Here is a 10,255-nt window from a genome sequence, read left to right on the forward strand (position 1 = left end):
AACCTTGGGATTGGGAGAGGGAGATGATTACAAGGGCTGTGTAGGCCTCAAAAATAAAGAGATTTGTATCACCCAAGTTCCTCAGCCCAGACCTTGTCTGGCAGTTCCTTGGGCTCCTGGAGCCCCATCAAAGCAGCTAGCAGAGATATTATCAGAACAGACACATCAATATGGGTCACAAGGAGCCAATAAAAGTGGGGAGGGGTAGGAAAGGATGTGACTTTCTTGGCTCTCAAACAGCATCGTCTTCTGCTTAAATTGAATCCCTCACCCCAAAACCCTAGTTTGGCATCCTGATTCCAGATTTTCTTTCTCCTTCACCTCAAAGGGCTTCAGGTGCCCTATTCCCACTAAAGAAGAGGCTCAGGGTGGTGGTGCTCATCTTCTCAGCAAAAAGGACCTAATTAAATCCTAGAACAATGATGTTTCAGCATTATCCCTCTCAAAAACTCAGTCCAAAGCAGTTACAGACAGAGAACAATAGTCAAAAAGAGAAAGTTTACCTAGATATTAGGAGAGGTCAAGGCACTCATAAAATCTCTTTTCCCAGTGCTTGTGTGGATAGAACCAATCTCCCCCTGTCTTTGTTTCCTAACTCTTCATGAGATCTGGTACCCCAGTGTGAGAAGTCCACATTGAGGGTGAGAGTTGGTCTCCAACAACTTGCCACACCATTCACTGGGGAAGAATAAGTGAGTCCTTTAATTCTAACTCATAAAAGAGGCAAATGGGGCCGGCCATGGTGGCTCACGCCTGTAATCCCAGCACCTTGGGAGGCCAAGGCAGGCGGATCACCTGATGTCCGGAGTTTGAGACCAGCCTGACCAACATGGAGAAACCCTGTCTCTATTAAAAATACAAAATTAGGCCGGGCGTGGTGGCTCACGCTTGTAATCCCAGCACTTTGGGAGGCTGAGGCGGGCGCATCACGAGGTCAGGAGGTCGAGACCACGGCGAAACCCCATCTCTACTAAAAATACAAAAAAAAAAAAAAAAAAATTAGCCGGGCATGGTGGCGGGCACCTGTAGTCCCAGCTGAGGCAGGAGAATGGCGTGAACCCAGGAGGTGGAGCTTGCAGTGAGCCGAGATCGCGCCACTGCACTCCAGCCTGGGCGACAGAGCGAGACTCCATCTCAAAAAAAAAAAAAAAAAAAAAAAAAAAAATTAGCCTGGCATGGTGGTGCATGCCTGTAATCCCAGCTACTCAGGAGGCTGAGGCAGAAGAATCGCTTGAACCCAGGAGGCAGAGGTTGAAGTGAGCCGAAATCCTGCCATTGCACTACAGCCTGGGCAACAAGAGTGAAACTCCGTCTCAAAAAAAAAAAAAAAAAAGAAGAAAAGAAAAGGCAGGGTGCAGTGGTTCACACCTGTAATCCCAGCACTTTGGGAGGATGAGGCGTGTGGATTACCTGAGGTCAGCCTGGGCAACATGATTAAATCTCATCTCTGCCAAAAATACAAAAATTAGCTGGGTGTGGTGGTGGGCACCTGTAATCCCAGCTACTTGGGAGGTTGCGGCAGGAGAATTGCTTGAACCCAGGAGACAGAGTTTGCGATGAGCCAAGATTGTGCCATTGCACTCCAGCCAGGGCGACAAGAGTGAAAGTCTCAAAAGAGGCAGATGGAGCAGTGTGGTTGAAGGTAACTTGCGAAGTGAGGGCTCAATGATTTCTAGAAGAGCTGCTCTTTTTCTGGCTTCTCATCCTTATCCTTCCCACCTGGCCTGTGGCATTGTCCCCAAACCAGCTCCACTCAGAAGACAAACAAGGAGTGGGGTGTTGACAAAGCCCAGCTCAGTCTGGACTATCCTTCCCATTCTTGTACTCTTAATGCCCCCAGGGGGTGCTTAGAGGTCCAGGTGTCACAGTCCATCAGAACTCCTGCCCCTTAGCTCAAACAGGGCAAGAGATCAGGAAGAGAAGGGGAGGAGAACCCAACCAGAAAATTCACTCTGAAACAAAGCTCTAGAGAAGGAGCTGGGGGAGAATGCCTGGGTCTGGACCCAGCAGTGGACTGACTCAGGGCCCAGCCCAAGTGTTCAGGAAACACAAGCATTTCTGTCATAGCTGTGCACTCCCTGTGCCATCAGATGCTCTTACTCAGCAATAGTTTCTCGCCTATTGCTGGTTCTTGGCCTAATCCATGTAGACTCAAACACTGAAATCCACACCTTCAGTAAGCTGTACCTTTTGATGGCTATTGGCCAGGACATAGGATCATCACCTAGTCTATTATTATTATTACTATTATTATATCCTGTTAAAAGAATGGAAAGGGAAGGGGTTTAAACAAATCCATCAATTATTTAATGCGGAGAGTGAGGAAAGTCGGAATTCTCTGTGCTCATTCCTTTCCAGAACCCTTAACTAGCTCAAAGTAATTCGACAAACGAAAGGTACCAAACAGAACTTTCAAAAAATCTCCACTTTTGCTCCCTTCCTTAACCATGCCTGAGGCAGTCTGATAAAGCTAATGGCTATTGGAGCATTTCCAGAAAGATAAATCAAAAGGGCTCTCCTCTCACCCCACCTGCCCTCATGAAAATCAGAAGAGAATGAATACTTATAAGTGTATGGGGAATAATCACAGCCAGAATTTGAATTCAGGGCTGGAGTTCATATCCGCATTTGCTCTATAGTCTAATTTAGAGTCTACACCTACAACACCCAGAAAATTGGGTAGAATCACGCTGGCGAACGTGGGAATAATCCAGAGGATGCCCCCACAACTTCACATCCTTGTGCATTTGAAATTGACTCCCAGATACAACTTTGTAAGCAACTGAGGAGACAAGCCAAAGACTCCTCAGAGCTGGTTCAGGGACTGAGAGAGGAGGCCAGAATATGCTGGGTATCACTCCAGCCTTCCAAATCTGAGATAGAATAAACCCAGGAGCTAAGGCTGTGGTGGGAAGGGAGGGAGGGAGGAAGGAACAGGACCGTATGAGAAGAGCGAGACAGAGACCCAAGTACTTTTTGCTAATTGGTTGGTGGGGACCATGTGACCCTGCTTAGTGCATTTCTGATTGGTTGCTTGACCTCTCCTTGGGTTAAAGACCTAGGAACAAAATTAAAAGCTTCCCGGGTTGGCTGGAAAGCTTGGCACCTGATCGCGTGCCCATCCTCCGCTCCAGAGAGACTCCAAATTAGGGTTTGGGGTAGTGGGTGGGAAAACCAAGAATTTCAGGCCTCCTTTGTGTTTGCCCTGTTTCCAGGTGGAACTAGAAACTGTTTTTACAAAACAGTAAAAAACTGAGGCAAACTATTTGAGGGGAAGGAGAATCAATTATCACAGGAAGAGGGGTGGTATTTAAATGGAACATTTGAGCCTAAAGAACAGAAAAGGGGGTGAAGAAGTCATCAAAGGGCTCAAGGGACGCTGTGTAAATCTTTAAACACCCTCGAATGCCGTCTACACAGAGAGTAAGGGAATGGGACTGAGATTTGGCCGAGAGTCAGGGCGGGTGTCAGGGTGGAGTCTTGCCTGGGTGTGGGACTGCGGCCCTGGCTAAATTCCGGTTAAAGACCACTGCACTTGCTCCCTAGAGCCCTGGGGAGGCTGGAGGGAGGGGAAGATTCAAGTTACAGACCAAGAGAAACTCCCATCTCCCCGCTGCTTGGACAGGAAAGTTTCCAGAAACCCTCAAAATCACAGGCTAGCGGGAAGGAGAGAGCCAAGAAGGACAGGTAATGAGGAAGGGAGAAACTGATAATTAGCTTTTTCCGATGCGTTGCTGGAGAGAATTCCCTGGGATCCTAGGAAAATAAAGGTATCAGGGAGGAGGGTGGGGGAGGCTGAATCTTGGCCGAGACTGAGGCCCCGAGGGATGGCGTCAAGGGAATCCTCCGTGTCGGGTTCCCCAGCTCCTCACGCAAGTGAGAGACCCCTAGACTGAAGAATGGGGCTCAGCTAAGACTCCCCATTTATTTGGGCCTCTGTGCCCGCTTCATTCTCCCAGAGTCTGCCTGCTTCTCGCTTCTTCCTCAGTCCCTTGAGCAGCGGGGACGAGGCTAACAGCATTCCCTTCTCATCCCCCAACAGCACCTCTCCACGAAGCAGATGCCCAGACACCCCTGCTCCCCAGCATGCCCCCCTTCTGGAAGGTGCATATCTGGCTCACTCCCTCTGCTCCCCACCCCTTTCTCCCAGCCTGGAGGAGTTGCGCTTATGGGTCCGCTGGCATTCAGCCCTGCTTCCAAAGCCCTGGCTATTCATGGCTGGCCAGTACAGGAGCCTGAATTCACATGTTGTCACTTTCCTGGCTTAGCTCCCAGTGATGCACAGGGAGGGATAGCACTCGCAGGTGTGGAAGACACGTGCCTCTCATGCCCAACGCTTCTGCTGCTCCTTCCTAGAAACCTGAAGGGCGCCCTAGCCTGAGGATTGACTCCAGGGTGCAGTGCTCAGATTGGGCCCTGCTAGCTTCATCCCCGAGGGGCTACTCTGTCCTTAAGGTTGGGGGACTTACTTTCCCAGCCTAGCAAAAACATCGCCTCTGCTCCCTCACCCATTCAACACACAGTTACACTCCACTCACAGCAGGAACCTCTAGGGCTCTTAGGGCCTACTATTATCTGAGGCAAGAGCTGGGAATGCCAGGAAGACCCAAGCAGCTAGGAGAGGAGGAAGCATGAAACCACACTGGCTTCAGACGGACTAAGATGCCAAACTACGGAGGCTGAGACAGCTGCCCATCCAAACCTGGTGGTGAGGGAGGGAGGGGGCACTCTGGTACCTCTGGGTTCAAACAGCCACCTTGGAGATGCTTTTGCCAGTTCAGGCAGCAGTAGTCTGTGGGCTTAGAAGCCACAAAACCCTCCTTCCCTGCCTTTCTCCCCAGTTTCCCACCTTGGGCCACTGGCCAAGGGCTGAACTCACCCCTCCCTGGAACAGCGGGCCCCAGAGGCATTTTGAGCTTGTGTCTAGAGTTTACATACCCGTACAGACACCAAACACGCTTGTTGCTGCCGCTTGCTTTCTTCTCAACTGAAAGGGTCAGGAAGACCTGGCAAAACTCTAAACAACCAAGGCCTCTCTACCCCAGTTGACTTGCAGTCAGAGAGAATAAGGAGTGGGAAGGGGAGGGCTGCTCCGGGTAGACAAGCTCCTCCATCTTCCTACTTCCCAGCGGCTTTTTCTGCGGCTTCTTCTCTTCTCTCACCCCAGCCTGGGAAGGCCTTTTCCCCCTCCCCCTAATGAGTGGGAGCTGCCTTCTATCAAGTGAGGGGGGTGGTTAGGTAAATGAGAGAAAGGGTCTGAGAGAGAGAAAGAGAGAATTAACTCACAGCGTTCGCCTGGGATTCATTTGCGAAGATGTAACCTCTCTCACCATCGTCCCCAGCGCCGTAATCCCCTCTAACTGCTAGGGCCTCTGTCCTAGCATTAAACCTCACCAGCAGCTGCGTGGCTGGACAGTTAAGATTATATATGATGTAAATATATTGTGGGTTTGTCAGCTCTCCCTACACCATAAAACTTGGTTTAATGATATCACGTGGTCCCCCAAGAGCCACTCACGGGCTTGCCTTCGGGCTATTCACATAAATAACCTCCAAAAGTTTCAAACTCCTAAATTCACATAGAAGCCATGCCTATTTCTCTAATGCTCAGTTACACTAAAAAGCCCTGGTGCTGTTCCTTTGCCCCACCCCTACATCCCCCTTGCAGGGTGGAGAGCGGGGAGAGGGTGGATCCTTATTTATTTATTTACTTACTTATTTCCATAAGGACCTGTCGCCTTTGAGGTCGTGTTGATATTTTTGTCCTCTTATTTTTTCCTCCTCTTTCCTCTAATTGCTCAGAGTGGGCCGTGTCCCCCCTCTTCCCACTCCCCCGGGAAGGTAAGTCATGCTTCTTCCCCTTCTTTCTTGCTGCCAGAGGGGGTGGGTTCTAGGGCCAAGTGGAGAGGCAGGCTCCATGGTCTCCGCTTGCAACCCAGAAGCCCCCTCCATGAACTCCCCCAGAGCAATGCCAGACCCTGTTACCTGGAAATACGTTCTAGGAGGCTGGCTGGTGGGGAAACTACCCCAGGCCCCAAAGCAGAAGCCCCTGTTCAGGGAGAAATCAGGGATCTGGGCCTTACGCACCCCCAGTGTAGGGAAATAGGTATGAGGCCTCTGGCTTGGTTGCCGCAGCTGACTCCCGACGATGCTGCAGAAGCCGAGGCTGGGGCCTGGGCAGACCTGCAGATTGTGACAGGAAGGAGGAGAGCAGGCAGGCACTCTGTGTCCACCCAAGCCTGGACAAAATGAGTCAGACCTTCAGCTCCTCCAGGGAAGGAGAGGCTCAAACCCTGCCGGGAGGAGGCAGGCAGTGCACGGTGGGGCTGGTGTGCCCTGCCTGGCAGCTCTAACCAACATTGACCCTATCCATGGCAAAGCCCTTGGTTTTCCCCCTGGGGTAGTGCGCCTGTCCCCGGGGAGGAAGCGCAGGGCCTGGGCAGCCTGAGAGGCTGGAGCGGACGGGTGCGGGTGCCACAGCCTCTTTCTTAGTTAACTGTTACCCACCAGAGACGCCAGTGCTTCTCCACGCTTCACTGCTCGCCCAATAGTTTTACTCAGCATGGAGAAAAAATTAAAATAACTCCCTGAAGAAAATTACACATTTTATTTCAGAGAGAGAGAGAGAGCTCTGGTCTGGGTTGACTGCTGTGTGCAAGTTGAGGAGAGACAACAGGCGCCCTAACCTGGCCTGAGTGCAGTGCGAAGGGGAAGGGTGGTAGTTAATGGGCACTGTTCAATAAGCATTTGTTGAGACTGCCTATGTGCCAAGCATGGGGTGAGGAAAGGCTCTTGGGTCTTTTAAAAAATGACTAATGGGTAGCTTAGGCAGTGGGATGCAGTGAAGTTAGTCCTTATAATAAATCCAAGGAGCCTCAGCATTAATAATCATAAATATTCCCCTGCCCCTCCCCAGAACCTCTCTGCTCCCCTTTCTTCTTGGCTGCTGGTGCAATCCCTTAGCCCAGCTCCAGACCCTCACCCCACCAGTGTGGGGGGCCTAGGCTTGGCTCCAGGAAATCACCCCGTTGCGGGAGGTGGGAGAGGAAATGCAGTAAAGTTTTATGGACCCTTCCCACATTTGTTTCTACTGTAAAGTACTTCCTCCCCCAGCCCATCCCAGGAGCCTGGAGAAGGACCTGAGCCTCAGACACTACCTGAATTATCTGCCTCCTCCCACCCCCACCTTTAACCCATCCTCCCCTCCACACAAAATCCCAGAGACTGAGATAAATGATGGCAAACAGATGCGACTCCAGCACTGGTCTATGCAGCTCCTTTCCCAGTTAATTGTCCTGCATAGCCCGAGGGCCTAGAAGGTGGTGGAAACAGTCTGAACATTTCCTGCCAGGCTGATACACGCTGCAGATTGTCCTCCCTGCTCCCTCTTCCCCAGTATCTTAGATACTGAGGCACACCTCCTCCAACTCTCCCAACACCCCCTTACCAAGCAATATCACCTCTCTCTAGAGGCCCTTCTGGGACCAAATGGGTCCCTAGAGTGAGGGCTCAGCCCTCCCTCTATGTCCAGCAAGGCCTCTCAGGGACCACCTAGGCCCAGGAAAGATCTTCAGAGGCCCAGAAGGGCCTAAGGCTGAGCACGGCGGAGCCACTGGTTCCTGCACCGCAGCTTTGGCATAGAGTGGGAGCTGCTGCCAGTCCAGAGGCCTCATGGAGTGCAGAGGCGTGAAGGCCTTGGACAGACACAGCATGGGAAAAGCAAGTACCCAAGGCCTAGGTGCCCTTCTCTTCCCCCAGAGGCTCTTGTTGCAGCCAAGGATCAGGAAAGGAGCTCAATTTCACCTCCCTCTACTCACTGCCCCTAGAAGCTAGAAAATTTTTTAAAGGGGTGGCTTAAAGTTTGTGGGTCTCCTTCTACATCTCACAGCCCATTTAGACAATTTTACCCAATACATGCCCCAAACAGACAGGAGCCACTGCATCTTTAGTCCTGTTCTCTCTTTATTTGATATGACAAAATATAGTTTCAGGAAAGACCCAGAGTCAATAAATAGTTGGACAACAGCAATGGGTCAGGAGGGCACAGAAAGTCGTGGCAGGGACTATGGGACAGCAAAGGGCCTCTAGGACCACTTGCTGGGGTCCAGTGCCAGGAAACCCCAATAGTTGAGCTAGCTAGCAGGCTGGGGCTGTCGGCCTGAGAGGGCATGCAGCAGGCGCAGGCTGGGGAGGTTCCTGGGTTTTGGGGGAAGAGGTTGTGGAGATAAGGTTTGGAAAGCATAGAGCAACCGTGGGGGCCCTAGGCCGATGTTCTCCTTTCATATGCAAATCATTCATAAGTGAAAATTTAGTTTAGTCGCTACAAGGAAGCACCCCGAGTCTGGGGCCAGACTCTCGCCAGCCTTCAGCTGTCTAACCCACCCAGCCGGGAACAAAGGAGAGGGCGAGGCTAGAGGGTCGGGCGAGGGTCCTGTGGCGCGGGCCGGGCCCACCTTAACTCGGGAGGGCCGCGCTGAGGCTGGGAGCCGGAGAGACGGCCCAGGCCAAGGTTCGTTCAGCGCCAGCCTGCACGCCGCAGCCCTCCAGGGAAGCCCTACGGAGCTTGCCCTGGGCCCCGGGTACCGAGCTGAGCCGAGCTGAGGGGAGATGGGGCAGCGCGGACAGCCCCGCGGGAACCCTGGGTCAGTAGGGATGCGGAATGCCAAGGAAAAGCGCTTTTGTCTGTGAGGCCCCGGAGCCCAGTGCTCCAGCACCTGCCCCCGCCCCGAAATATAGAGAGGAAAGGCGAAAAGGAAAGGCGCAGGGACCGGAACCGGCTAGGGGCGCGCTCTGCGGGCCTCCCCCACTGCCTCTAAAGAGCCTCTTTGCTTTTCATTTTGGAATCTTTCTTCCACTTCATCCTGCGGTTCTGGAACCAGATCTTGATCTGTCTCTCATTGAGACACAAGTTGTTGGCGATCTCTATGCGCCTGCGGCGAGTGAGGTAGCGGTTAAAGTGGAATTCTTTCTCGAGTTCCAGAGTCTGGTAGCGCGTGTAACTGGTTCGGGACCGCTTGCCGTCCGTCTCTGGAACATAAACCCCACCCCAAGCCACGAAGGGGTGAATAGCGTGCAGCGTTCCCCCGTCCCCACCCCAGCCCAGGCCCCCACCCGCGGCCGGAGGGAGAGGAGGCGAGAGCCGCAAGACAGGCCCCGCGGGCCGCAGGCGGGCCAGCCCAGCCCAGCCCCGGGAGAGGCGCCTCCGCCCAGGCAGGAAACTTTCCACCGCAGCCTTCACTCTGCAGCCGGAGGGGCTGAGGGGGGGTTGGGGGGAAGAGGGAGACCCGGGCTCGGACCGAACAATAAGCACCCTCGAGATCCGAGCACCGGGGACCCCCCTCCCGCCCCTCCCGAGTCGCTGGAATCCTCCGGAGCCGCAAGCGCCGGCGGAGCCGGCTCCGCAGGGGAGAGAGGGAGGGAGCCGCGGGGGGATCCCCGCTCTGGAGCCCCGCGCTCCTCACCCTTCAGATCCCTCTATTTTTTTAACTCCCTCCCTCTCCCCCAAAAATTGAATATTGCCTTTTATACACGTTTTGTTCCTATGATCCAATTATGTCGTCGTAAATTTGGGCGCACACAGCCTCTAAGCCTTTTAGTGGACAGTTTTACGAGCCATTGATGCCTGGATCGTAAAATTTATGGCCGCAGGTTTTTTTTCTTTATTTGCCCCGCATGGCCTATAAAACCCAGGCGGACCCGAGCGCGCAAAATGAAGTCCTAAAGTTTACCGTGGCTCATGTGCAGTTTGGTCATCCACGGGTAAATCTGTGGCGGGGCCGGTGGCTGGCTCAGTCCGGCGGGCTGCCCTGTCTGCGCCTGTTCCTCTTTGATCTCCCCACTGCTCTTAGCTCGCTCCTCCAGCGCCGGGCGAGCCGCCTTCTGACTGTACATCCCGGGGTTCAGAGGAGCCGCTTCGTCTCTGCCCAGAGCGTGTCCCGGAGCGGCCGCGGCGCTGCAGGCGGGGCGGTCGGGGTGAGCCCGGGGGTTGGCAGCCATGTCTACCCCGTGGAGAGAGTTGGAAGGCGCAGGCGGTGGGAAAGTGATGCTTAAGTCCAATCCGCCGTAGCAGTACCTGGATGCCTGCACCTCTGAGGCCGATCCATAGTTCCCACAAGTTTGCATGTTATAGGCAGGGATATTGGGGCTCTGCTTATAGAATGAATTGGCTACGTAGGAGCTCATGGCGGGGAGGGCCCAAAAAAATTTCTGCACCCTTTTTGATTAAGGGTGATTTGTGACTCTTTGAAGTTGAGGG

At 53.2% G+C, this 10,255-nt stretch overlaps 1 protein-coding gene across 1 annotated transcript; it reads right to left on the reverse strand.

The window, feature by feature from the left end:
- Positions 1–7,944: 7,944 nt before the first annotated feature.
- Positions 7,945–10,255, reverse strand: HOXC5 (homeobox C5). The gene is made up of 2 exons (XM_055249081.1): positions 9,729–10,255; positions 7,945–9,027 (listed from the first exon to the last, which is right to left on the reverse strand). The coding sequence occupies exons 1-2, from the start codon at positions 10,180–10,182 to the stop codon at positions 8,813–8,815; spliced, it is 669 nt and encodes a 222-aa protein (XP_055105056.1). The 5' UTR covers positions 10,183–10,255; the 3' UTR covers positions 7,945–8,812.

Source organism: Symphalangus syndactylus, chromosome 17 (genome assembly GCF_028878055.3).
Source record: "Symphalangus syndactylus isolate Jambi chromosome 17, NHGRI_mSymSyn1-v2.1_pri, whole genome shotgun sequence".
NCBI lineage: Eukaryota > Metazoa > Chordata > Mammalia > Primates > Hylobatidae > Symphalangus > Symphalangus syndactylus.

Bases quoted from the DNA above. Each gene is read 5' to 3' on its own strand.
- HOXC5 (XM_055249081.1), bottom strand. From the start codon at position 10,182: ATGAGCTCCTACGTAGCCAATTCATTCTATAAGCAGAGCCCCAATATC. The intron at 9,028-9,728 runs GTAAACTTTAGG...TTTATGTTCCAG, and splicing joins CAAACTGCACATGAGCCACG to AGACGGACGGCAAGCGGTCC.